This window comes from Alligator mississippiensis, chromosome 6, assembly GCF_030867095.1.
Source record: "Alligator mississippiensis isolate rAllMis1 chromosome 6, rAllMis1, whole genome shotgun sequence".
Classification (NCBI taxonomy): Eukaryota; Metazoa; Chordata; order Crocodylia; family Alligatoridae; genus Alligator; species Alligator mississippiensis.
Window position 1 is genome coordinate 91,580,485 of NC_081829.1, and position 27,891 is coordinate 91,608,375.

Sequence of the window (27,891 nt, forward strand, 5' to 3'; positions counted from 1 at the left end):
AGGGTCATAGACCAACTTTAAATATGGATCAAACAAACTTTAAAAATGAATTCTCCTTTAAAGGAGAAAAACGTGGGAAACTGTGGCTTTTCTCTTGCAGGCTGAAGGAGTTCCAGCCTGCCAGGGGCTGCTTGTGGCCCCCCCCACGCCCACCCTCTGTCCCACACTGTGAGGCTGGGGCTTAGGGGCAGGGTGCAGTGGGTCAGGAGTGAGAGGCACTGAGTCAGGGCTGGCAATCGATGTTTACAAATGGGTTCCGGTACAAAAAAGGTTGAGAACCACTGCTTTAGAAAGTTTTTCTTTTTGGGGGTAAGCTGGTGGTGAAGGAGAGGTAACAGGGAGAAAAGAAATGGATTTCTGCAAATAAGTCTTTAGCATACTTCAATACCCATGTACCATCTTGTCTTCACTCTAGGAGGCCCAACAAAGTAAGACTAATCCTGGCAATCTGAACAAAAGGGTCAAGTTTTCAGCCCTTAGGAGGTAAATATTGATTTAAACAAGAAAACAAAAGTCCTGAAGGCTTTGAAGATGAGAATATGAGATTCATTAGCCACTCCAATAAATATGCAGATGTAATACAGTGAATAAGGCAGGGTAATATTTGTCTTTCAGAACATTAGATTGGAATCAGTGATTAGAACGGTAATTATTTATGCATTTGTTCTAAGAAATCATGGGACTACTAGAAATGTGATAAACAGAGCCATAATTCACCTGAATATCCAGCTTTTAAATTAAAATGAAAAGAGCACAGTGGAGCATCTACATCTTTTACAAAATGTGGTTCAGTCTAGTCAGGCAGCAACTAGAGCTGCAATTTAAAAATCCCATTACTAGAGAGAAATTATGTTGAGATAGAAAAAAACCCCTACCAAAACAGAAATGTGCCAAATACTGAACAGTGCATGGATTGACTTAGGCCGTTAAGGTATTTGGCAAAACCTGAGAAAGAAAAGAAAATATACCAGAAGGATTTTCATCAGGAAAGATTACATTTTTTTAGATGTGTGTTTTGACTGAGTTTTCTCAGTATACTACTTATTTTTTGCTGTTATTCACTCTTTGGCCATGAAAAGGCACTAGATTTTCAAGTAGGAGGATTGCCATTACCCTGGTAGAAACAAGTACTTATTCAATTCCTCCTGGAAGAAACAGGGCCTCAGAAGATCTGGGTGTCAAGTTGGAAGATTTCCTTTACAAGAAAACTCTCCACAAGAATGAATGCTTGTACACTCCTCTCCTGGTCTGGTCTGGGAGGGGAGGGAAGCAATGGGGCAATGCTCCCTTCCTCTTCCCAGACCAGAGACTGCCTGGTTTGGGGAATGGGTTGGGGGCTTTGCCCTACTGACTCCCTCCCCTCCCAGACCAGTCCACTGCCGCTCCCTGACTCTCTCAAACCAGGCACTGCAGCTGGGCAGTGGGAATGGCAATGGCAAGGCTGGGAATCAGGCTTAGGGAGGCTGTCACCAATCCTGCTTCCTCACACCTCTGGCTTCACACTGCCACCCACCTGAGCAGCGATTTAAATGCCAGTGCAGGTAGGAAACGGGCTCTCCTTTCCCCAGTTCCTGGCCTCATGGGCTTTAAATGCTGCATGCGCTGCCCAGCTGGGCTGCAAGGAGAAGCTCTGCTCAGGGTAATGGGCAAGGCTCTCCATGTTTCCCCAAACCAGGAACTGGTCTGAGGAAAAGCCTGGGAGTTTCACCCCACTGCTCCAGTCCCTTCCTGGACCAGCTTATGGGTAGAGAGTGGGGCGGTAGGGAAAGACTCCCACGAGACCTCAGTCTGGGGAAGGGTGGGGAGCTTTACCCCTGCCACTCTACTTCCCCTTAGGACTGGGAGGAGTGGAGTAGCCACCACTCCCTAAGCCTTCCCCAGGCTGTTAACATCCCATCCTGTGAGGAGCAGGGGTGTGGGGATGGTTGCAGGCTGAATGCCTATACTGTTCCCTTTCCTGGAAACATTTCTAGTAGTGGAAATTTCTCCTGCTCATGACCTTTGTCTACCAAAGTGATTTGCCAACAGCGGATTACAGGTAAAAGCTTCTCCTTGGACCGTAACCTTGTCATGGTGGAGAGGCTTGTGTATTCCAATGACCCTCAGAGTTACGTTGTCTGGAGTCTTGTACTCCTGGTAGGGTGTCCCCTGGTGAACAGATCTGAAGTGAGGTCCCAGACTAAGCATGGTCCAAACTCCTACTGGAACAGGTGTACTTGAGGACCTGCTACGTCTCTGTGGATGTGAAGGCAGATGAGGGCTGCAGCAGGATAGAGGTCTCCAGTTGTCTTGGACATCTTTGCCACTGGGTTCAGGAATCCCTCCAATCAAACTCGTGCAGTTGTCACTTGTGCATTGGCTTCCCCATGTTAAACGATGTCATGTGCAGGCCTCTGCCAAGGATGTTAACATCTCCCACAAACCAAGTCCTGCAGTGACGGATGAGTCATGGTGGGGGCACGAACAGTGATTTCTGAGACTCCCTAGTCACAAATCTGCACGTAGGCAGCAGTCATGTGATAGTCATTTTGCACTTACTGAGACAGAAGTACAATTGGCCAGCTGCGGCCGTGACTGAACAGTCCTCTTTAGGATCCCCTCTGCTCATCCTGAATGGGGAAGGGACTAGAAAAGGTGCCCTAAATATAGACTGTCTCAATGCCCCTGGCTGGATTGCCACATCCAGTGGGATCATTTTACTTGCAGCCAAAACCAACAAAATAAAGTACTGAAGTTCACCAGATGTAATGTCTGCACTCTCATGGACCTCCCGAACAGTAAGTGTCCTGAAAGAAGAACCACAAGCTAGAGAACTTGCAAGACATGACATTGATATTGCTGCCCTAAGCAAGACCCACTGGGCAGATAAAGGCCAGTTGAAAGAAGGAGGTGGCTACACCTTTTTTTAGCAAGTCATCTGAAGAGAGGCATTCATGGGGTTAGCTTTGCCATCCAGAACAAGATTGTCAGCCAGCTTTCAGAACTCCCTATGGGCATTAATGTACATCTTATGACTCTCTGCCTCAAGCTCAGTAACAACCACTATGCTACGGTCATCAGTGCATACACCCCCGCACTTGACAATGAAGAAGTCAACATGGAACAGTTCTACTGCACTCTTGACACAGTCCTGACTGCCACTGCCAAAGAAGACAAGCTCATCCTCATGGGTGACTTCAACGCAAGAGTTGGGCGACACTCCAAACTCTGGAGTGGCACCATTGGGAAAGAAGGGATGGTGAAAGTCAACTGCAATAGTATCCTCCTTCTCAGCAAACGTTCAGAGCATGACTTGCTCATCACGAATACCATCTTAAGACAGAGTGACAAATATAATAAACATCCACGCTCCAATCACTGGCACCTTCTTGACTATATTGTCAGAGTCTGTGCTCATATGATGTCCATATCACCTGAGTCCTGACAGGTGCAGATGACTGCTGGACTGATCACCGTTTAGTCAGATCAATCATGGACATGCAGCATAGACCACAACACCGTAAACCAACCAAAAGGAATGTGGAAGAGATTTAACATCAAGGCACTCCAAGACCAAGTTGGATGTGAGGCTCTTAAGCAACACCTTACTGAGAGGCTCTCTGACCTACCTGATGACATGAAGGACATCTAGGCACAATGGCAGGAGCTTAAAAACATTATTCACAAGGCATGCGCTGAATCAATTGGATACTGCGCTTACCATCATCAACACTGATTTGACGAGAACATTGAGGAAATCCTAGCACTTATCCATCAAAAGAGACTCGCATTCTGCAGTTGGAAAAATGAACCCTTCAACCAGCAAAAATGAGAGATTTACCACTGGCTCAAAACTGTAGATCAGAGGAGACTACAGGACATCACGAACCAGTGATGGCAAGTGAAGGCCAGAGAGGTTCAAAGTTTTACTGATCAATGACATGAGAATCATCTTTCAAGCAATAAAAGCCATCTGCAGGCCATGTGCCAATGGCCCAACTCCCTTGCAATCCCAGGATAGCTTCCACCCTTCTCAAGGACCATGCATCCATCAAACAACACTGGAAGGAGTACTTCAAGACTCTACTCAACCATGAATCTGAGGTCTCAGCTGCCATGATGGAATCCATCCCTCAACACTCAGTAACAGAACCTCTTGCTGATCCTCCATCCTTCAAGGACGTCTGGAGTGACACCACTCAGACCAAGAACAACAAGGTGCCAGGTCCATATGGCATCCCCGCTGAAGACTTCAAAGCTGGTGGAACAGCACTAGTGCAAATATTTCACCAACTTCTCATCAAAATATGAACAAGGAAGTTCCATCTGACATAAGAATGCCAACTTTGTAGCCATCTTCAAGAAAGGGAACAAGCGAGCATGCAGGAATTACTGAGGCATTGCCATCGTCTCCTCTGCCAGAAATATTCTTATTTGCAGCCTTCTGAATTGCCTCCTCCCCTTGCCAAAGATGTCCTTCCAGAATTCCAGTGTGGCTTTAGACCATTGTTGTGTCTTTGCTGACTGTGATCAACAGATGGAAGCTAAGATCCTGGTCCACAATGCAATGGTCATCCCCTTGCTCCTCTACGTGTGAGAGACGTGGGTGACATATCAAAGCTATCTTAAGGACCTGGAATGGTTCCATCAGCAGTGCCTCAGAAAGATCTTCTGTCTTACATGGGAAGATCATTGCAGCAGAGGATGCCAGCATCCTCTTTGCACCTAATGTAACCAGCATTGAGGCAAAGATCATGAAACATCAACTCCACTGGGCTGGGCACTGTATGCAGATGGCTGACACTTGTCTCCTGAAGCAAGTCCTTTTCTCTCAACTTAGACATGGTAAGAGAACCCACGAAGGACACAGGAAACACTACAAAGACACCCTGAAAGCATATCTTAAGAAGGGTGGTATCAACCCTACACATTGGGATGTGCTGACTGGTAACAGGTCTCAATGGCGCTGCACCATACATCAAGCCACAGCCCACTTCGAAGAGAACCATCTTGCTCAGGAAGCCGAGAAACAGCAGAGGGGAAAGAAAAGCACACAACATCCTGGCTAACAGTTGTGCCCCACCTCCCACTCCCCCCAACACTTCCCTGCTCCTTGTCATATCTGTGGACAAACTTGCAGAGCATAGATTGGACTCCTCAGCCACCTTAAAACTCACCAGTAATACCCCCCTGGTAGACATCATCCTCAGATTGAGGGATAGCTGATGAAATGATGGGTAAAGGACATTTGAAAAAAAAATATTTACTGTTATTTTGACAAGAGTTAGAAAAACTCACTTAATTGGGAACTATGAAAAGGTTTTTAGATCTTTACTTTTCAGTATTCTAATTAGCCTCCTGCCATAGTAAAGATGCAAAAATAGATTCTTTTACCTGTAGTCTCTATGTAGTAATGGGTAATTGCTTTCCAGTGGTAAACAAAATCTTCTTGTAATGGAAGAGAAGGTGCAAGCTAGAGAAATAGAAAAAAAAACACAACTGGTTAGGAATGATAAAAATACACTTCTTGTAGGAGTGAACTGGAGTAACAGCTCCAGGAGACTAGTGCTACGGAATACAACCTTTATCCCATACTGTCATGCATTTAAAATTGTTCAGAGGAAACCACATCTTACAGAGGGAATGTCCTGCAGATACCTCTATACCCACCAATTAAACCAGCAATTAAAGCAATTGTTCACGTAGGAAAGTACTTTTCATTCCTTTTAGGGGTGCACTGATAAAGATTTTTTTGGCCAATACTGATGGCAGATTATTAACCAACCATATTGGCCGATGCTGAACCGATGGCCGATATGGAGCTTGCAGCTTGGAGAGCAGTGTCCGGCCAGTAAATCTGTGAGGGGGAAAGAGCGTGGAAAAAAAAAACAAGCTAAACCCTTTCACCCTTCCCTTTTAGTTCTCTTCCACATAACGCACACACTGCCCCACTACTTCACTCAATTCTTGCCCAGATAGTCTTCCCTGCTAACTCTTGGGACCTACAGTTCCTAAAGCAGGTCCTAGTTTTATACATCACTGCAGAGCAACACTCCCTCATAGAAGTTGATACATTAGGTCCTTCTCTGAATTTCCAGATACTTTCCAATAGTAAAGACGCTAAAATAAGGCTAAACTTCAATAACAGTCTGGCCACTTGAGGCAGCAACTGGAAACAAGGGGATCAAGGGCTACATGGCTGTTAGGCTGTCTGTGGATCATGTGTAAATGCTATATAAACATTTAGGGTTCACAAACCACATATCATAGTACAAAAGATGAGGAACCACTCACAACTGGAATAGAACATCCCTCAACAAAAATTTCAGGACTTCCACATACTGTTATTGGGCTCTACTTCCTACACATCTTTCTAAGGAAAGAATACCAGAATAATTCATCCAGCACATCGCTGAAAAAGACATCCAAATTCTTCTAGGGCAGGCTGGACAATCACTCAGTAGAATGCAGCACAACAACAAGAAAGGAGAAGACCTTTTTAAAATGGTTCCCATATATATCTAGTTATATTTGTGTTAGAAGTTGGAAAGGCTGAATCAAGAGTCTGTTTGAAAGTCTTGTGTTAAGAGTTTGTGTGTCTTTAGTGTCTACATATTTCAAACTTGAGGTGCAAACCCCACTAGGCTGGTGGGGGCCAACCTTTTGGCTCCAAACCCTCCCCAAGAACCACTCTGATCACCTTCCCCTTCTTGATCTACTGTTCTTTCTGCCCCCTTCCTCACACTCCCTGCTGATCTGTTGCTCTGCTTTCTGCGCCTTGCTCTATCTGCCATTGTACTGCCTTCCCCCCTCCCTGATCTGCTGCATCTCACATATAGAGGCTGCCTCTGCCATGTTTCTAAAAGGGGTCCTAAGGGCCCCTTCCACACATGCAGGGTGTGATGGGATCTGATACACAATGCACATAATCATGCTTCCTGCCTGCTGTGCATGATTAGGAAGCATAATTGTGCATCAGATCCCATCACACTTTATTGCTGGTGCAGGGGAGCTCAGGATCACGATACTGGGCTCCCCCTGCACTGGCAAGTATAGAATTATAGAATCACAGAAAGTTAGGGCTGGAAGGGACCTCAGGAAGTCAACTAGTTCAACCCCCTGCTGACATACCTGTAGAAACCCTTCTTGTTAACTTTCACATCCTTGCTAGCTGCAACTCCAATTGCGCTTTGGCCTTCCTGATTTCATCCCTGTATACCTGAGCAATACACTTACATTCCTCCTTAGTTGTTTGTCCACGTTACCATTTCTCATACGCATCCTTTTTGTGTTTTAGCTCACTGAAGACTTCCCTGCTAAACAACAATGGTTTTCTGCCTGCTAGTCTCCCTGTGCACTGGGATGGTTCACTTTTGTGCCCTCAGTAAGGTTTCTTCAAAGTACAGCCAGCTCTCCTGGACTCCCTTCCCCCTAAGACTGGCCTCCCAGGGTATTCTGCCCATCCGTTCCCTGAGTCCAAATCATCTTTTCTGAAGTCCAGAGTCTCTGCTGCTCTCCTTCTTTCCTTTCCTCAGGATCCTTAACTCAAGTAGCAAACTCTCATGGCTGGGAGCCCTGCCAACTGATTTAGGCTCCCAGCCATGGGGGCAAACATATCCAATTAATGGTATCATAGGAACCAGCCACATATTCCACATTTTTTGCGGAATAACTTTGTGGCTTATTCCTTGCTTTATAACACCATTAATTGTTTTAATATGTGGCTTGGTTACAACTTAAGACATGATTAACTGATTACTCACACCTCATGTAGGTGTGGCAGGGGCCTATGAGAGTATGCTCTGATCTTACAAGTGTAGAAGGTGCAGGAGAACCAGCCCTTCTATACAATGAAATGCTGCAGGTTGGCTACTCCCTCTCTGGTACTTCCAGTCTGGTCCAGTAAGGCCTGCTTCCACATGATGCTGTGTGTCTTCAACCTTCAGTAGAGTCAACAGGAACTCTGGGGCCTCAGACCTTTGTGTAACAGCACCTTATAGGCTTGGGCTGCTAAAGAGAAACCCCACTTTTCTCTAGTTAGTGAAGTTTGCATTAATTATTGATAAAAATGTCAAACTCAATATACTAACAGCGTATTGTATGCCAAAATGGAAGCGGAGTTCGTAATGTTGCTGACCTTTTGCACTACGGCACTGAAATGAAAGACAAGAAAAAGCAGCAGCACATGATAACTAATATTGCCAAAATGCTATTAAAACATCTCCTCACAAATGTCAACTAAGCAATCAAATTGACATTCGTTACCCATTCCCAGCCACCACTGTGCACAATTACTTTTCCATGTTTTTTTGCCCTGTCAGGGGCAGCAAGAACAACGTGGCAGGGCATCCACTATCATGAAGTAAAAGGCATCAGGAAACCTTACATCGTGAACAAAAAAGGATATTTATTTTGCTACACAGCTTCTTTCATTACTGAAGCACACCGGTGTAATTGCATAGAGAGGACACTTCTTTAAATATAAGTTTTTATTTACTCTATTGAATGGGGAGGGATGGTTGGAGTCACTGGTATCAATTTACATGTTTCTATAATAATATAGAATTAATAATATTTATAATAATATTTATATATAATATATATAATATTTGAATAAAATATATTCAAAGCTTAGTTGTGCTTTAAAAATCACTGCAAAAAGAATTTCTTGGGAATAAAAAGCTCCTGCCCATGGCTTTTCAGACCACATGATTTTCAAAAGTAACTCCAGACAGATGACATTAAAAATGTATCCTTGATGGATGCGATTCTCCTCTCTGCCTCTATTCTAGCCTCATCTGTTTCTGGGTGAATTCAGTGCTTCTGAAGGGTGCCAGACTAAGGACTGTAATTTCAAACATGGATAATAATTTATCCATGGAGAGAGCAGTAACAGGAGCAGCACTGGCCCTCTGCAACACATTGCCTCAAGAGACTGCTCTCTAGAGGTGAAAAGGTAACTTCAGATCACATCCTGAGCTTCTTACTCAGTTAAAATTCTCATTGAACTCCTTGAGTTTTGCCTGACTGAGCCTTCAAACCCCTGTGAATGTGTCCAGAGTGCTCAGACGGCCTCTGGATCTTCTCTTATTTAAGAGGCTTGCTTTGGTTTCGCAAATGATTTGATCTTGAGAGAGAGAATGAGAAGGGGGAAAAAGGAACAGGGATGGCAGGGAGACAAGGAGAGAACTGGTTTACTGGACCATGGCTTTTTCAGATTCAGACAGCAATCTGAAGGCAAGTATTTCTCTTTCGAAGGTTTCAGATTTTTTCTCTTATTTGTTTAGAGAAGATTTGGTGCTGGGAAATCGTGCCAAACTGGTAGCCACAGGTTAAGGGCTTTAAATAGCCTAGTATAGTTAAAGCAGCACCAACCCCTGTCATGCAATTACTTCAACATAAAGATGTTGTATACCAGTACAGCTACTCCATTCTGGGAAGGGGAATAATCTCAACTAGTATAACCACATCTGTACTAGGGGTACTATCTGTATAAGTATTTCATTAAAAAACATCACCCCTTAAATGAAATGATTATACTGGTACTAAATCTGTGTGTAAACCAGGCCTACCATTCCCCATACCTGTTTATCTATAGAGCAGGGACAAAGCTAACAGAAGTGCAAGGACCCCAGGAACATTAACTGATTGAGTGGCATCCCATATCAGAGCAAAAGGCAAGGTCAAACACTTGCTGTCTGCTGCTACTAACTGGATGTTACTATTGCCACAATGTCCGACAGTTTCTTTGCTGAAACATACTTACTGCCAAGTTTCTGGCCTGGTTTTAAAGGCCACTAACAAGCTATTGCCCTTGCTCAAATTTCAAGGAGTTACAACAGATGCTAGAAGTGAAAAATGGGCTCTTTGCATTTGTTCATCTAAGTCATATTTGGAATCTCTCTGAATGTGAATTAAAGCTATTCATTTTTATTAATACTTATATTTCCGTATGTTACCAGCAATGCTGAGCCAGAATCCTTTATTACGAAGGAAAGGTTTCCTCCCTCAGAAAAAGAATTAAGTCCCAGTTATAACAGAAAGACATGGATGTAGGTGTATCAGATGACCAGAACACACTGAACTGCTTGTTAAAGCAGAAGTGCCCACTACAGTGGGCAGTGATTAACTAGCCCATCTTGTCACCATCTCCAACAGCCAAGGCTCCCTGAGCAAGCCAGTCTCCTCGTTTGTCATCTGAGCTTCCAGTATCTGGGTGACTGTGTCTTAGTCAGTAGTCCATTCAGACATCCCAAATAGCAAAGTGATCGAATGGGAATTACTGATCTTTTCAGCAACTGCTAAAAGCTGCCCAAGCGTTTCTTAAAAACTATAGAACTGAGATTTGATATGAAAAAAACCCACTCAAAGCCACAAGACCCCAATGAATTAGAAAATATTCACCTACAGTTTCTTCATAGATTTAAAAAATGTTTGCTCTCACATTTTTAATTCATATTTTCTAGAAAGCTGTCTCAGCTCATCTGCAACATGCCTGCGGTGTGCCATGGACACTGGGGGTAAGGATATCCCTTCAGTGCTCCTTGGGCACTAAAACAGCAATGGGTAAAGGCTGATCATATGTGTACCCAGAGTGAAGCATAAAAGGAAAGGCAAGTTGGGTCAATGAGGTATGAATGGGAAGTGCATGTTCTCTTTCTTCAGCCAGCTTGACAAAGGGTTAGTGCTTGGAGCTTCCTGGCCCTTCTTCACCTGGTCAAGTCACCCACTGGTTTGCAAGAGTCCACTAGCTTCAAATGTCAAGTTGAATGAATGTGTATTTACTTCCCATTTCACTAATAAATTGCAACAGGAGGTGAAGGTCTTATCTGCAGCAGAGACCAGGTGAGGCTATTGTGTCAAAGGAAGATGGAGGAGACGAAATTCTGCTACGAGCACTTCCACAGTCAGAGACCTGAGAACAGCATAAACAAGTTGAAGTAATTCTTAACCAGTGACCAGGCTTTTCTTTTAAAGATCAGTTTTGGCTAGAAGGAACCAGGCATGACAAGGACAGAGGGAAAACTGCCAAAAATGAGGAAGGTACTTTATAATCAGATTCAGCTGAGAAACAAGCCTTGTGAGGCAATTTAACAAGAATTCACCGACCCTACCAGCAGCTAAAACCTGGTGTTGCTGCCAATCACCTTTACAGTGACACAGAATAATCCTGCTTAGGAGTGAAGTGGCTACCAGTTCCAAGTGTTCAAAGTTCACAGTTTTCTTTTTAAATGTCTCAAAAAAGCCTCTAAGAGTATGTCTATACACTGCAAGTGCCAAGACACCTCAGGCAAGCTCTCCAACCTCTGGAGTAGAGCTCACCGGCCCACACACAACACTACACGAACGGGGCCGTATTGCTTCCAGTTCAGAAGCCAACACACTGCCCACTAGCACAGGCTGCCTCCACAAGGCACTGCCTAGTCTTAGACAGATATTCCCAATATTTGCCATTAAGAGAGACTTAGCCATTCAACAAATGAATCCTAAGAAAACTAAGAGCATGTCCTTTTTTGGAACTCAGACCTACCACTCCACAAAGATGCTATTTCCTTCCAAGGAAACAGATGCAAGTTTCACAGGATAAGAGGGAGAAAATCCACCTTGCAGCCCCATTTATTGTGCATTGTAATTTACTTTTCAACAGTCCTAAAGATTCAGCATTCCCTAAATATCTACATGTAGGGAGCACATCTGAGTAAAAGACAGGATAAAAACATCTCTGCAACATGCTAGACAGAGCCTCTCACTGGTTCGTTACAACCAACCTCATCAAACATTAACAGCCCCACTATGAATTTGGCACTAAAATAACAACAGCCCCACTATCAATTTGGCACTAAAAATAACACAGGCCAACAGGAACCTTTCTCTCTCCCCCAGCATCCAGTTTAAGGATGCATCTCTTTTTAGCTGGCTTTATTGTACAAGGTTATTGTAGTCCCTGTGATCATTCCGTCAGGATAAGGCATCACACAATGGAGCATGGTCATCCAGATGATAGTGTCTCAATCTTGTGCAGGAATTGGGAACTGCTGAAAAGATACCTGAGGCGCAAGCAGAAACAACTCATGATAAGAGACTGTAAAAGAAGGAATTTTTAAGGTTATATTAGAAAGCACTTCAACAGATAAATAAAAAGAGAGTCACTGTAACCCAAGATTATTTAGGAAAAAAATCGAGAAAGACTAGAAGCTGTTTGATAGAGGTGTCCAAAAGGAAAGAAAGATTTAATTAAAAATGATGGCCCCTCATTTTAATCTCGTCACACTGCCAGCATGAAAGGGGGACACAGTGAAATTAAAAGACAGTCATTTGCCAAAACTAAAAGCAAATGCTAGTTTGCACAGTCAACCTTTGGAATTCCTTGTCAGGGGTCATAGAGCCAGCCGCTGTGGCTAGATTACTTGATATATAAAAGTTAAGATAATTAGGGTGATCAGCTCTTAGCTGGCAGAGTGGAAACTCATACTGCGGTGCTACGTGTCTCAAAAGTTAATTGTTCCTGTACCTAAATCATACGCCAGGAGCATTAATTAAGATGAATAAAACTGCATACCTGAAGGGTCAGGAAGTCAGCATCCCCTCCACTCCCACAGGTACAATTGCACCTATGAGCATTCCTGAGAGGAGGGAGAAAATCTGCAATCCAGCACTAGCTATGGCTTATGTCTAGAGACAAGCTACTGCACTAGTGCACCAATATGTTCCAAAAAATCCTATTTCCACAGGCCTTCCAAAGATGGGAGACTCTGGAATCAACTCATCTTCTTTCCCCAACCCCTGGATCAGAACCAGCCCTCGATGACCTGAAAGTCAAGACAATTTGCTTGGGCTCCTGAAGAAGGAAGTTTTGCCAGCAGTTAAGTTTTGTGTGAGATTTGATGGGATGGGTTAGTTTTCTTGCTTGTTGCTGCTAATGGCTTATGCTGCTCTTTCACTTTGTTGGGGCTTGGTGAGGGCTTGGGAAAGGCATGTTTTAATATTTATATACACTGCAAAAATAAATTCTGAAAAACAGCGTGCCTAGTACTTAGAACACAAGAGAATGTGACAGCGGGTTAATCTAGGATTCCAGCTACAATTTTTTGCGCTCCTTGTCTAATGTAAGTAGAGCTTCAGGCTACCAAGAGAGGGACCCATTTCAGACCTGGAAAAGTAGAAATATCACTCTGGTGGTATTTTTCTCATCTCCTGGTAGCAGACAAATGGTATGAGAGTTTTAGAGCAGACAATGCCATTCCTTACTCTGCCCTGGGAATAGGGTGGCCATTGTAGAGGACATTCTGGTTTTCTGCTACTCTGTCCTCTATTGATACAAAACCAGATGCCTTTCTTCAAGAGAAAAATAGAGGACATAAAGGCATCTGGTTTCGTATCGGCAGACGACAACCAGACTGTCCTCTATGATGGCCACCCTACCTGGGAATGATGTGCAACCATGGATAAGCCCTTAAAGTTCTACCCTGAGAAGTGACAAAAAAAAAAATAAAAAAAAAATGAATTCCACCAAATTTATTGTCTTCCAAAAGCCTGCACCTTTCACAGAAAAAAAAAAGTCATTTTTAATAGCCAGCCCTACAAGCTGAAACTAAGAGCAGAATGTCAATCTAAATTACTTTCTGGCTTACACAATATTCACAGTCCCCTGATAGACAGGTCCAATTCTAGCCCTTTCTTCTTCACAGATTTGCACAGTTAGGAAGGACCTTGGTCCTGTCATTGGGCCTTTAAATGGTATTTAGGTGCCAAATTCTCACTGAAATCACTCCAATTTCAACTGAATTTCAGTGGGAATTCAGTGCCTAAATACCTTTGAGGATGTAAGCGTTAGTTACCAATTCTGTTGGATGAGGCAAGATCTAAAAATGATCTCAGCTGGGGCTGCCACAGCAGCAGCAAAAATAGGAGTAAGTAGTAAAAAATGCAATTTCTAGTCCTGACTAGGTTCTTTGGGTGAATCTGATATCTTTTCTTAAACCAACTTAAATAGTTGGAAAAAAATTTTTAGCAAGCTTTCAGGTTTAAAAACCCTTCGTCAGGCTGAGGAAGTCTCTGCAGCTCTAAACACTAGACAGCCACAGGCTTCAGTAATCTAAAACTTCAGCACAATTTTCATTTTCAAAGTACTTTACAATCAAGCAAGTCCAAACTGTGAAGTAGAGGGAAGCAACAAGTTGAAAAGTAACTCATACGTTTCTGGTTCTCAGGCCTGTGCCTAAATCAGTTGACAACACGTCTCTCCCAGAAGGTACTAAAGCCATATCCAATATCCTCTAGTTTCTGTGATTTTGTGGTTCATTCTTAGCATTAGAGCCCTTGATTTTAGGCCTCTACCCTACCCATCACTGACCATAGTACTTCCTACTCTAAAAAGTTTCACAACAGTGTCTGCAGGATGAGGCCAGCAAACTGAAAGGGAAGTGACCAGCTGAGCAAGGACAAGCGGAGCACTGGTGCACAGCAATGTCTTACAAAAATCACAGACTTACAGATGTTTTGTCATTTGTCCCGCTTCTTGTTTATATGTTAATTTTTATCCTTTCCCACTTGCCACCCCGATATTTTTCCTAGTCCTTCTGATGGGGCTAAAATGAAATCAGTTCTTTTCATTTACTTTTTTGTGCACCAGGCTAATCAATCAAGTAAACACGATCCTTGGGAATATTTAATAGCCACCTTTTGTTGCACAGCCAGAAAGATGATCCCTTTTTTTGTCCAGTCCTACAGTCCTTACTTATTCAAGTAATCATACTAAACACTCACATTAACAGTTTCTAGGCCAAATTTTGTTGGCCCTATATACAATTCCATAGGGAGCATCATAAACACAGGGTTTGTAAGGAAGCCACTATCTTAACTTAAAATGTAACTTTGTAATGAAGTGGTGGGTTTAAAAAAAAAAAAAAAAAAAAAGACAACAAACACCTAGTCCTGCCGCCCACCGGGCCGTTGATTTCAAACACGTAAGCATTAAAAAACACCTATGCAATCCTACTGGAGTCAGCGGGACCCCTCACCTGCCTTAAGTGAAGCAGGTGCTTAAGCGTATGCAGGATCACAGCTAAATCGACATGGAAAGATGCATCTCACGTCAGATACGAATTTTTTTAAAAGAGAGTATTGACGTATTCAAGCAGCACTTTTAATAAATACCAGGATTACTCTACGTTTTCAACCTTTTCCCATCTGCCAAACAATTTCCCACGGAGGCGCAGACCCCTGCGAATGCTACGTGCGGACGGGGGTGGAGGTTGTCGCCGTGTTGGTCTTTGGGTGACTCCGATATCTTGTATTAAAACCAACTTAAATAGTTGGGGACATTTTCTTGTAGCAAGCTTTCGGCAGGATCAGGACGTCTCTGCAATCCCAAGACGTTCACGTACCTTGTATTAGACCCGCTTCAACGATGGAGGGGTCTTTGGGTGAATCCGGTGTCTTTTATTTATGACATAAATATGTAATAATATCCTCTAGTTTTCGTGGTTTATTCTTAGCGTTAAAGCTCTTGGTTTTTAGGTCTCTAAATGCTAAGAATGAACCACAAAAACTGGAGGATATTAGTACATATTTAGGTCATAAAAGACGCCGGATTCGCCCAAAAACCCTTCCACAATCTAATAAAAGGTTATTACATATTTATGGCATAAAAGATACTGGATTCATAATGTAGTAAAAGACACCGGTTTCACCCAAAGACCCTTCCATAGTTTAGGATGGTCTAATAAAAAGGTTATTACATATTTATGTCATAAAAGACACCGGTTTCACCCAAAGACCCTCGTCCGCCCGCCCGTGTCCTAGGACTGCGCCGGTGTGCGCACTTTTGATGGGTTGCCGTCATCTTCCCCGATTCGTGCTGAATTTGTCCCGACCCCAAATACATGGGCAGGCGTCTGTGCCGCCTTCTCGCGGGGGGGTCTCCCCCCCCGGCCCCTCTTCCCTCGCACACAACCCCCCCTTTCCCACCCCCAAACCTCGGCACCCCCACACAAGTGCAGCCCCGCGCGGGGGGAGGCCGCGGCCCTCGCGAGTCCGCCGGGCCGGGCCGGGCCGGGCCGGGCCGGGCCGGGCCGCGCTAGGCCCGAGGCGGCGCGGGGCCCTTACCGCCTCCACGGCGTGCTGCAGGATGGCGGTGAGCTTGGACAGCATCCTGTCCCGGGACTGCCGCAGCCGCTGCCGCGACGCGCGCGAGAGCTGCTCCAGGGTGAGTCTGGCTCGGCTCGGCTCGGCTCGGCTCGGCCCGGCCCGGCGCGGCGCGGCGCGGCGCCCGCCCCCGGACACCGTGGCACTGCGGCCCGCCTGCCAGCAGGCCCCGCGCTCCCCCCGTGCGGCCTGCAGGGGCCGCTGCCGCCGCCACCACCGCCACTGCCGCCTCGGGCCGGCCCGGCCCGGCCCGTCTGGGAGCGGGTTGTGTTTTGAGGGGGTTGGAAACAACCTGGGGGGGGGGAAGGGTCTGGCTGTGTTTTGAGGGGGCTGGAAACAACCTCATGGGGGGGAAGGGTCTGACTATTTTGAGGGGGTTGGAAACAACCTTGTGGTGGGGGGAAGGGTCTGACTGTGTTTTGAGGGGGCTGGAAACAACCTTATGAGGAGGGGAAAGGGTCTGGCTGTGTTTTGAGGGGGCTGGAAACAACCTTGTGGTGGGGGGAAGGGTCTGACTGTGTTTTGAGGGGGCTGGAAACAACCTGGGGGGGGGGAAGGGTCTGGCTGTGTTTTGAGGGGGCTGGAAACAACCTCATGGGGGGGAAGGGTCTGACTATTTTGAGGGGGTTGGAAACAACCTTGTGGTGGGGGGAAGGGTCTGACTGTGTTTTGAGGGGGCTGGAAACAACCTTATGAGGAGGGGAAAGGGTCTGGCTGTGTTTTGAGGGGGCTGGAAACAACCTTGTGGTGGGGGGAAGGGTCTGACTGTGTTTTGAGGGGGCTGGAAACAACCTTATGAGGAGGGGAAAGGGTCTGGCTGTGTTTTGAGGGGGCTGGAAACAACCTCATGAGGAAGGGAAAGGGTCTGGCTGTGTTTTGAGGGGGCTGGAAACAATCTCATGGGGGGGAAGAGTCCGACTGTGTTTTGAGGGGGTTGGAAACAACCTTATGAGGAGGGGAAAGGGTCTGGCTGTGTTTTGAGGGGGTTGGAAACAACCTTATGAGGAAGGGAAAGGGTCTGGCTGTGTTTTGAGGGGGCTGGAAACAATCTCATGGGGGGGAAGGGTCTGACTGTGTTTTGAGGGGGTTGGAAACAACCTTATGAGGAGGGGAAAGGGTCTGGCTGTGTTTTGAGGGGGTTGGAAACAACTTCGTGGGGAGGGGGAAGGGTCTGGCTGTGTTTTGAGGGGGTTGGAAACAACCTCGTGGGGGGGAAGGGTCTGGCTGTGTTTTGAGGGGGTTGGAAACAACCTTATGAGGAGGGGAAAGGGTCTGGCTGTGTTTTGAGGGGGTTGGAAACAACTTCGTGGGGAGGGGGAAGGGTCTGGCTGTGTTTTGAGGGGGTTGGAAACAACCTCGTGGGGGGGAAGGGTCTGGCTGTGTTTTGAGGGGGTTGGAAACAACTTCGTGGGGAGGGGGAAGGGTCTGGCTGTGTTTTGAGGGGGTTGGAAACAACCTCGTGGGGGGGAAGGGTCTGACTGTGTTTTGAGGGGGTTGGAAACAACTTCGTGGGGAGGGGGAAGGGTCTGGCTGTGTTTTGAGGGGGTTGGAAACAACCTCGTGGGGGGGAAGAGTCTGACTGTGTTTTGAGGGGGGCTGGAAGCAACCTCAGGGGAGGGGAAGGGTCCGTCTGTGTTTTGAGGGGGCTAGAAGCAGCCTTGGGGGGGGGGGGAAGAGTCCGCCTGTGTTTTGAGGGTGCCCTGGAAAGGGGAAGCATCTGACCTTGGTCAGCTTCTAGCCCTGCGGCGGGGGAGCTGCCCCGGGCCTGCCCCACGTGCCGCCTCCTGGGGGAGTAGCAGCCAGGCTGGGGTGCCTTTGTGCTGGGAGAGGGGAGCCCCCAGCCCTCGGGGCCGCTCTGCTGCCGCTTGTGAATAAGGGGGAGCCTCCTCTGCTTTTCTTGCCTGGAGGTCTCCAGCTTTGGAGGTGGGAATTAGACCCTGCTCTTGCTGCGCTGGTCTCCTCCGGGCTGTAGTGGGTGTTTGAAGAACCCTAAAATGAGCAAAGGGGAGGTGAGGAAGAGGCAGAATTGAGTGCAGGGAGCAGGGGCATGTGGATGCTGGGTTGATACTGGGGTTAAGAGATCAGGGTTGATTTTGGAGGAGCAGTATTATTTAGGTGACAAGACTATTACAGGCCCAAGAGCTTCTGTAGTGTTCAAAAAGTCAACGTTATTTTTTTCAGTGCATCTGGGAGCCTGAGGGATGCTAATTGGGACATGTGCTAGGACTGAGCGTGCCACTTAAAAATGAGAGATCAACAGGTTACCTACCTACCAGCAGGCTACCTACCTACCTGTACATAAATACTGTGACTTTCAGGAGTGCAACTATGATTTTTAAATCTCTTCAGCAGATCTGACTCCTGATTTTTGTTGTCTTGCAGCTGCCAGTACCAAGCTATTTAATTTTGCCACTAGGAGTTTTGTGGGTTTGGGGCCTAAATTTACTATGATGTGACAAGTGAGGGTTACAAATGAACAAAGCTACTATTTGTGAGTTAATACAAGTTGCATATTGCTCCTTGTGCCAAAGCAGGTGTAAAAAAAGTGGTGGATATTGTAAACGATCTCCAAAAAAGAATGGAAGTAAAAGAAACAGGTGGTTTTTTGTTTTTTTAAAAAGCTTCAAAATAATTGTGATCTACTCTCAGTCCCTAGTTTACAGCATTTTCTTAGTAGATGTCAGCTCTGAACATGGACAATGAACTAAGGAAATCAAGATGTCTATTGTAGTAATTAAACCATTTGATCAGATGGTGGAAAGTGTCTACATTGTGTGATTAAGATAAAAAGCTTTTCAGTCTGCTCACTGGCATGGTCCCTGCCCCAGACAGCTTGCTATTAGACTATCTCTTTAGCATGCATTTATGCAGCGCCTCGTCTGATGGGATCCTGGCACAAGATTGTGACACTTAAGTGCTGCTGAGAGGCTACTAATAATGACATTTAATACATTATCCAGGAAAGGGATGTCAACAGAATGGCCCATCTGCCAAATTCAGCCTGTTTGATGCATTTATATGGACAGCAGGACCTAGCCCCAGCTTTCTTTTAAAAGAAAATAAAAGAAGAAGGGTAATTTCTTTTTAAAAGAAGTTTGTTTCTAGCCTTCACTTTGGAAGAAATATTTCTGAACGGAGCAGACGAAGCGAAGCCGCTTTGCATCTGCAGGCAGTAATTCTGACGACAAGTCGGCTGTGTGAACTCCTTGCCTCCATTTATCTGATTGGAGTGTCACATTTAAAGTCCAGTGTTGATAGCTCACTGTCAGCGTTAACTCTTTTATTGCTGATTATTTTAGTGAAATGCACATTGAGCCACTGTAGGGAAGAAAGCACAAAGGGAAGAACAAAGGAAGCACAAGCAGGGTAGAGGGAGAAAGAGGGAGACAAAAAAAATGGAGAAGGAAGAGAAATACTGGGCAGAGATAGAGAACCATATAGGGGAGCAGATTTTTCTCACTGGATGTGACAATAAGGTCCTGAATAAACAAGATGTAACAGCTGGGATATCACAAGGCTAGGGTCTTTCCTTGATCCCCCAACAAACCTCCCTGTGACACTGGTAAAGGATTATTGTGGATTTAGGGGAGTATGACATTCTGACTTTATATCCTAGCTCATGAATCCTAATTTAAATGTGATGTTTGGTTCTCTGTACTGTATTCTCTCAGCACATGTTTTCTGTGTACATCTCTCAGATCATCCTTGAGGTCTTATATTTTTCTTTTTACTGAGGTATCTGGGAGAATGTGTTTTCTTTAAAGGATATTTGCATGTCCATTTGTCTTTGCAAAAATAGCATTTTGCTCCTGGGTGAGACTTTTCCATCTAAATGGATAACAGAATGAACAAAAAAAGCTGAGGAGTTTAAGTGCCATGAAGATATACAGGGAGGCAGTTTTATAACAATGAGAGTATTTCTAAGCATACTTCATAATTTATGAAGTCATAAATCACTTGATCACAGATGGTAAAGCACAGCTTTTCTAAGTGCTTGAGGGCCTCTTATTATTCTAGGAGCACCTGATGTGCATGAAACAGTTTTAAAAACACTTGGAACATTAAAATGTGCTTCGAATCCAGCTTGAGGAGTCGATTTTATGACCATGTTAAGACTGCTCAGCTCCGAATCTCACCCTGTAAAGAAGAAAGAATCTTCCCATTATATGATTACTCCTAATCCTATTAACACAATAAATTGAGTTACTGTGAATAACTCTACGGCTAATCTCCAGTACGTAGGGCCTGCATCTGTAGCGGCTTGGCAAAATGTGTTCCTCAAAGCTTACATTACCTGTTATAACCACGTATTTTTATTAGGACTATCAGTCACAGTTAATGTAAACAACACATTAATCGTTCACGTTTAATTTTTTTAACGTGTTAATCGTGTACATGGTTTTGGAGCCTGTGCCCGGGCTTTGCTCCCCTGCTGTCACCGCCACCACCGGGCTGCCTCGCTGGGCAGTGGTGGTAGCACAGGGTACCACAAGGCAGCCAGGGCACAGGCTCAGGGCTGCTGGAGCAGGGGCAGGAAGGGTGTGCACCGACACAGACACAGATGAGCAGCTGAGGCCTGCATGGGGGGCCACTCCCACCACTGTGTGCTGGGCTCAGTGGCAACAGGGTGCAGAGCCCAGCACAGTGACAGCCCACCTCCACCCCATGCACGAGTCCAGGGGGCACATGCCCCCCCAAGCCTCCCGCGGGGGTGCTCATAGTGGTGGAAGTCGCCCCCCCCCCGCCCCTGGACGAGCCTCTCGCAGCTCCATCTCATGACCGGCCCCAGCCCCAGGGTCCCATTCACCCTTGCCCCTGCTCCTGCCCCACTCCCTCCCTCACCATGGAGACCTTGATCTGCCCCGCCACACCCCTTTCCTCCCCCACTCTTACCTGCTAGGCAGTGTCTATATGTGTGTATGCCCCTCACTCCCAAGCCACAGCCCCCCCTGCCCTGCTGCTGCCCCTTATTCCTGACCCACAGTATCTCACATCCTGCCAGGGTGTGTGGGAACCCCCTGTCCCCAGGCTTCAAACCCCCCACACACACACCCTCCACCCCCACCCCCCAACCATACAAAGTACCTGCATTATTTTTACATACCTTTAGTTTTTCTGTGCGTAATTTTGAGTTTTTTAGCTGTGCGATTAAAATTGTGATTAATTGCAACTAATTTTTTTAATCGCACAACTAATCATGATCAAATTTTTTAATTGTTTGACAGCCCTAATTTTTATGTCTCTTTAAATTAATATAAAAATAGGGCCTTGCAGAACTGGAAATGCTGAGGCAAGTATAGTTACAAACAACTATCACTATGCCACTTCAAACTGCTGTCAAGTTAATATCAATGAAAGTAAAAAACAACATTGTGATGCTTCACTTTTGAAACTGGAGCCAGTGATGCATCATGTAACAATCCTGTTTTCACTTCCTGGTTTAGGTCCTGATCCTGTTTCTACAGAAGTTTTGCCATTAACTGCATTGGAACAGAGCCTCGCAGTGTTATATCGCATTTGTGGGCAACACGATATTTTGAAACGTGGGTTGTTCCTCTTTGCTGGAGTACATGCCAGTTTAGTTGTTGTTTTATGATAGGTTAAGATGTGGTGGAGAGTCAAAATGTTTATTTGAATAAGCAATGAGATTTGTTTCTTTTCTATGAAATTGCTCAGATTAAATGAATTTAAATGGAGTGAAATAATGAACTAGCCTCTTACATTTGAGGAGCTTCATTTTGCCTGATGGCCCTAGCCCAGTCTGTAATGGGTACATTTGTCTGTAACTCAAATAGTTTAGCTTTTTGCTAAAGAGGGGTCTAGGAGTGATAAAAGCACATTTGCGGAGTCGTGTGTAACTGCGCCATAATTGTTTATGTCCCTGATAACTAGGTTAACACCCAGAGTTACAACAAATGATCAGAGGGATAATGTGAAATAATATATAGGTTGAAGTTAGATTTTTGTGTTGCACCTTTTAGAGGCTTAGCACAAGACATTCAGCTATGGGGGCAACTAGGATTCTCTCTATGCATTACATTTCTACCATGGTTAACATTAATTACAGTAAAAATTAGTAGGGTGCTATATGTACCCCCAACTTAAGGCACCATAAAATGGGAAACAAGCTACTAAAGCATTCTAAATATGATGTATAACATGCGTATGGCCAGTTAATGGCACCTTAAATTTAACTAGCATGTGGCTAGGACAGGCAGTCAGTTGATTGTGGGCCCCTACCCTAGGCTGGATTGAGGGGGGAGCTGAAGGATCTTCACTGGGGACTTTAAAACCAGCATCTAACATCTTTCTTGGTAGATGTTATTTACAGCTGGCTGACCATCAGCCCTGGCCTGGTTAGCCCCAAGTGTCAAACCTAGGTCTGTCTTGGCCGGACCCAAGAATCAACCAGTTGTCTTCCCGGACACCCCTGGGTGTACCAGACCTGGGAGCTGGGACTGTCCCAGAGTTTGGGGCTGAAAATAATTTGAGTTTTCTTCTCAGTCCCCAGACAGCCATGAGTCTCAGAATCTGTCAGATAATTGGCAGCTTTGTGTGAAGGGTTGTGACATCTGGCTTTGAATGGGTCAGTGCAGGTAGAGCCCAGAATTGTTATCCCAGGTTCCCCCTGCACTGGCAAGTAATAACAATGTGACTGGGATCTGATGCTTAATCCCAAAATTGTGCTTCCTGCCAGGCAAGTGTGGCATGGCAGGAGGTGTGATGGTTGGAATGGGGGATCAGATTCCATTGACCCTAGGGTGGCTTTAAACTACTTTTGCTTCTTTCTGATTCAAGGTTGCTCTAAGGCAGTGATTTTCAACCTCATAACACATTTGTGGCACCCCTCAGAAAATGCCAGCTCTTATTTTTCTGTAGTCAAAAAGCAAGTGAAAACTGATAGAGCCATTTGTCTGTTGCAAAGAACTGGGAAAGACCACAGCATGTCAGAATGTTTTTAACACTCTGGAATCCTATTTGAAATCTCTGGGTTTATCTTGTGAATCATGTTTGCACACCTAACAATGCTGACGTTGCATGGCTCCCCATGTCACCCTTGAAAGGACCTCAAGACACCCCAGGGTAGCACCCTGGTTGAGAATCAATGCTCCAAGGGCTGACACGACCCTCGGTGGAGTTTCTGAGTTCTGCCAGCCTGCTCTTTGCTGGCAATGGGTGGGACACCCCATGTCTGTTTTTGTAGGATGGGCCCTATAGGATAGCTGCAGTGGCCCTATACCTTGTCTGTGATGGGGGAATTCTCCCAGCCAGTTCAGGGACTGCAGTAGGAGAGAGAATGCCTCCTAACACTTCTTTTTAAACTCCTTCTCTGAGTTACTAATAACATTGGTAAGTGTGTTGCCAGTAGGTCAAGGGAAGTGATTATTCCCCTCTGTTCATCACTGGTGAGGCTACATCTGGAATATTGTGTTCAGTGTTGGGCCCCCCACTACAGAAAGGATGTGGACAAATTGGAGAGAGTCCAGGGAAGGGCAATAAAATGGTGGGGGGGCTGGGGGACATGCCTTATGAGGAGAGGCTGAGGGAACTGAGCTTATTTAGTCTAGAGAAGAGGAAGGAGACTGAGAGGGAGTTCATAGCTACCTTCAACTACCTGAATCAGGGTTCAAAAGAAGATGGAGCTGGACTGTTCTCAGTGGTGGCAGGTGACAGAACAAGGAGCAGTGGTCTCAAGTTGCAGCAAGGAAAGTTCAGGTTAGATATTAGGAAGAATTTTCTCACTAGGACAGCAGTAAAACTCTGGAACAGGTTACCCGGAGAGGTGGTGGAAGCTCCATCCTTGGGGGTTTTCAAAACCCAGCTAGACAAAGCTTTGGCTTGTTGGGGATGATCTTGTTGGGGATGGTTCTGCTTTGAGCAGGGGTTGGGACTAGATGACCTAGGTCCCTTCCATCCCTAACTTTCTATGAGTCTGATTCTATGATCTGCAATTATTAAACAATACTCGTACAGAAATTTGAGAATCTGGTGGACATTTACTGTGTAAGCTGTAAGTTTTTCTACTTTTCTTACCTTGGGCAATGAAGCTAACTTGTTGGTGTCACTTTCTGTTATATGCCATTTCACGTTCTGTTCACTGCTAGCACAGTGCTAGACTATTTGAGTTCCCAGCCCTGCAGGGAGCTATTTCTATCCCTTGAATCAAACCTGTTTTCACTGATCCCGCCTCCAGCAGGAGGTTGGACTAGATGACCTCTGGAGGTTCCTTCCAATGTCCTACTTTTCTGCGATTCTCTGACATTTCTAAAAGCCCTGAAAGAACTATTTGTTAAAAATGTGTGTAAGAGCCAAATTTTGGCATTTAACCTGTATGATGGTGTCTGCTTAACAAGAACAGTACTATCTTGGAATGACAGTGCACGCGGCTTAGATTACATTGTAAATTAACAGCTAAGGTTGACAGCATGAAAAAGTTGTGCATTTGCATCCTCATAAGGGAACATTACACATGTAGGAAAGGGGCAGATTTGATAGAAAGGGCAGAGAATAAATTTGCATCTAGTGCAAAACTTGAAAAAAGTCACAGTTGAACAGAAAAGAGGAAAAAGATTGAATGATTGATAAAAGTCTCATGTGGCGATAGCCAATTTACTTTCCCCTCTCACCCCAGTAGTTTTCATTGTGAATATTAGAATCACTGTATGGTACTGTTTGGATTTTCTCAGTATACAAGGGAGTAGCTTCAGCATCCCTGGCTTGTTCTCTTGCCCAGGTGTTTAGGGGGAGAGGTATAAGACGTTCTGCTAAAGAGAAGGCTTGAAGATGTCTGTGGGCAGATAAGGTTCTCTATGCAGGCCTGGGTGGCTTGATTAATCCCCAGGCTGAGGAAGTTTGGTTTGTTACTCCTTTTGGGCTTCACATCAAGATTCATTATAAGGTTTTCCCCTGCTGTGCAGATTTTATTGCTTGATGTTCTATTTTGTTTCTGTTCATTGATCCCACCAGTTCCCACCCTGATTAAAACTAGAGTTTGTGATACAACAGGGCCTGGCATTCTTCTCACAGGCGGGGGTTAATAGAATAGGTAAATTGATCTGATACCAGGTTCCAAACTTATTAAAGTTTCTTTAAGTGAAAGGGACTTGTGTCCATGGGACACTGACAAATTAAAAAAAAACTTTTAAAGAAGGTAATTGGGTTGCTGTGTGTTTGCAAAAAGCATTAAAAGGCCTAATTCTAGTATGGGTGTGGATTCCTTGGCGTGAGCCCTAATTTTCAATACAGGCCTTTGATTTGGGGTGTACATCTTGAAACATCTAGATTTTTTTTCCCCACAGTGTGAAATGTTCCTGCAAGTATTTGCTCCTCAGAAGGTGACTTATGACTTGACAGAAGCCCTGGAGTCATGGACCATTCAAATAATGTTTTTTTGAAATGTGATAGACTCTATGGAATTTTTAGAGACAAAAGTATTGACTACAGGGTGTCCTCAACTTACAAAGTTTCGAGTTACAACACTTCACGCTTACAATGTTTATAAATTGACACCTTGTTTCAACTTTCTGACATCAGTTTTGACTTTACAATGCTTGATCTGTCGCGACACCACACCAGCGAACAAGTTCACTGCATCACCCATCTCCCTGGAGAACATCTGTCCAGATTTCCGTGGACACTTTCTTTAAGAAAACAGCCGAGACTCCAGAAAAACCTGCAGCCAAGACTCCTGAGAAGACTCCAGCCAAGAACCCTTCAAAAAGTCCAACCAAGAGCCCTTCAAAAAGTCTAGTGATGTCATGTAAAAAAAAGTCCTTCCAAATCAATATAATTGCTATCTACAATATAAATGCATTGATGTAGTTATGTTACTCATCTATAATTGATTGAGTACAAAATTCTGGGTTATTTTGGTGAAAATAGGGTATCAAGCCTTGGTTCAGGAACCAATCCCCCATTTATAACATTCTTTCCTATGGGAAATTTGATTCCAAGTTACAACGTTTCGACTTAAGACGCAGTTTTCAGGAACCAATTGTGTCGTAAATCCGAGGACTGCCTGTATATGCAATGTGTATACGGATCGTTATGGTCTCATTAGGAATCCTGTTCCTGGCTAGACTGGTAAAATAAAGGATGCTTCATCTAGAAACTAAAGACAATGCTTATCCCTTTTGCCGAAACAATGCAGCTGACAAGTCTTGAAGCTTCTCCTCCCTGGGGAAGAGGGATGCAGACTGACTCAACCAAGTTCAAAGGAGACAAAGCACTTGAAACTGTGTGAAATAACAGCCCCTGACCTGCAAGACAGAGACATTATCTGAAAACTGACAGGCGTGAGACTGAGAGAAACAAAAATGGGCCCTGTGGGAGGGTACGGAGCACTGCAGACTTGCCAGGGTCTCCATGTGGAAGATGGGTGAACACCTGGTAAGCTAGATGTGTACAAGCTGCCTATTGTTGTGTGTGCTGTTTTCTCTGAAGGCCTCTGTTCCAAATAACTAATACTTTGCTTTATGAAAGCTGTCTGCTCACTGGTTAACACTATTCTTGTCCTTTAGAGAAAAGATTTGCAGGTGCTGAACTGAAGTCAGACCAGCTGAGGCACTTACAATGAAAGTACTGAGGAATTGCTGCCTAGGTGCCTGGTCTGGAGGGTGAGAAAGCAGGATCTTTCCTTGAAAAAGGTGACAGGTCTCCAGGTGCCACCTAAATGGGGGTGCCCTAAGGTGACCATAAGGGAATCTAAGGTGCAGTTTGCATAGGAACCATGATCTTTATTCCATTGGAAATACTTTCATCCTAATCCTGTATCAGTACAGTCCAACATAATATTACCTACCTTCTCCACAAGCATTAATACAGGAAAATTACTTTCAGCAGATACATACGTATGCACTCACTCTCAAGTCTGGTCAGTTTTAGTTTTGTTTAGCAAGATGATCAAATGAACATACAGAGAAGCAGGTAATCAGATTCATGACTCTCTTTTATTGCAGGTTTTGCTTTTGATTACAGATCAAATGGTGTAAGCAATACTCTCATCTATTGTCACAGACAGATACACTAGTGATGTTAGGAACAAACAACAGATCAGATCTTATTTTTTTGTTGTGTGAATCTATTTTTCTGTGCATTTAGATTTCAGCAGATTTCCCTTGGAATATATTGATCCTCTGAGCAGTTCTAAGTATCTACAGTTTTATCCCTACAATTGTATGCAGGTGTAAATAAACTTAGTTACATGTCTAGTACTGGATTGAGCCCACAGTAGTTATCTAACTGACTTTGCTGGAATCTGTCCATAATTGCAGCTGCAAAACAGGAGACCATATTTTAAAAAATCTAATCTGATGTTTGAAAATCTTGAACAGAAGATCTAAGTAAGGCATGAGTGTACATGAACTTGCAACATATTAGCTGTTTTTAATTAAAATACATGCACATACTTAGATTACAAATGTCATTCTGAAGAAGTTGAAGGACTCTGCCTTGTTTAACTCTGCCTTGTTAAAACATTCTTCCCTGCCCTAAAGAAATGTACTTGGTGTTAGTCCTATCAAGATTTTGAATGGCAAGTTTCTGTATTTTTATACTGATTAGCTATCAAAATTCAGCTAATCTTTTCCTGACTTGTGTTGTGTAATTGTTCTTACTATGTGTTGTAGTTAAAAGTAGCTAAGACTACTTTTAGCAGACCTTCTTCTTTAGTTGGTCTTTTGGTAGAAGCGTTTTAAAAAATAAAATAAAAAATTATGGGGGGCAATGCAGAATGAACTTGCTCATTTAACAGTGATGCTGGTATCC

At 44.6% G+C, this 27,891-nt stretch overlaps 1 protein-coding gene and 1 long non-coding RNA gene across 2 annotated transcripts in view; one reads left to right on the forward strand and one right to left on the reverse strand.

Moving 5' to 3' along the window:
* The window catches only part of FHIP2A (FHF complex subunit HOOK interacting protein 2A), a 49,652-nt gene extending 33,401 nt beyond the window's left edge, over positions 1–16,251 (reverse strand). The window contains exons 1-2 of the mRNA XM_059730107.1: positions 16,087–16,251; positions 5,374–5,452 (exon numbers count right to left, since the gene is read on the reverse strand). Coding sequence (XP_059586090.1) covers positions 5,374–5,452; positions 16,087–16,131 — 124 coding nt within the window. The 5' untranslated portion in view covers positions 16,132–16,251. The remainder of the gene's footprint in view (positions 1–5,373; positions 5,453–16,086) is intronic.
* Positions 16,252–17,801: 1,550 nt separating this feature from the next.
* Positions 17,802–27,850, forward strand: LOC109282813 (uncharacterized). The gene is made up of 2 exons (XR_009463136.1): positions 17,802–21,668; positions 25,425–27,850. It is a non-coding gene; the product is annotated as an uncharacterized LOC109282813 (long non-coding RNA).
* The last annotated feature ends 41 nt before the right edge of the window (positions 27,851–27,891 follow it).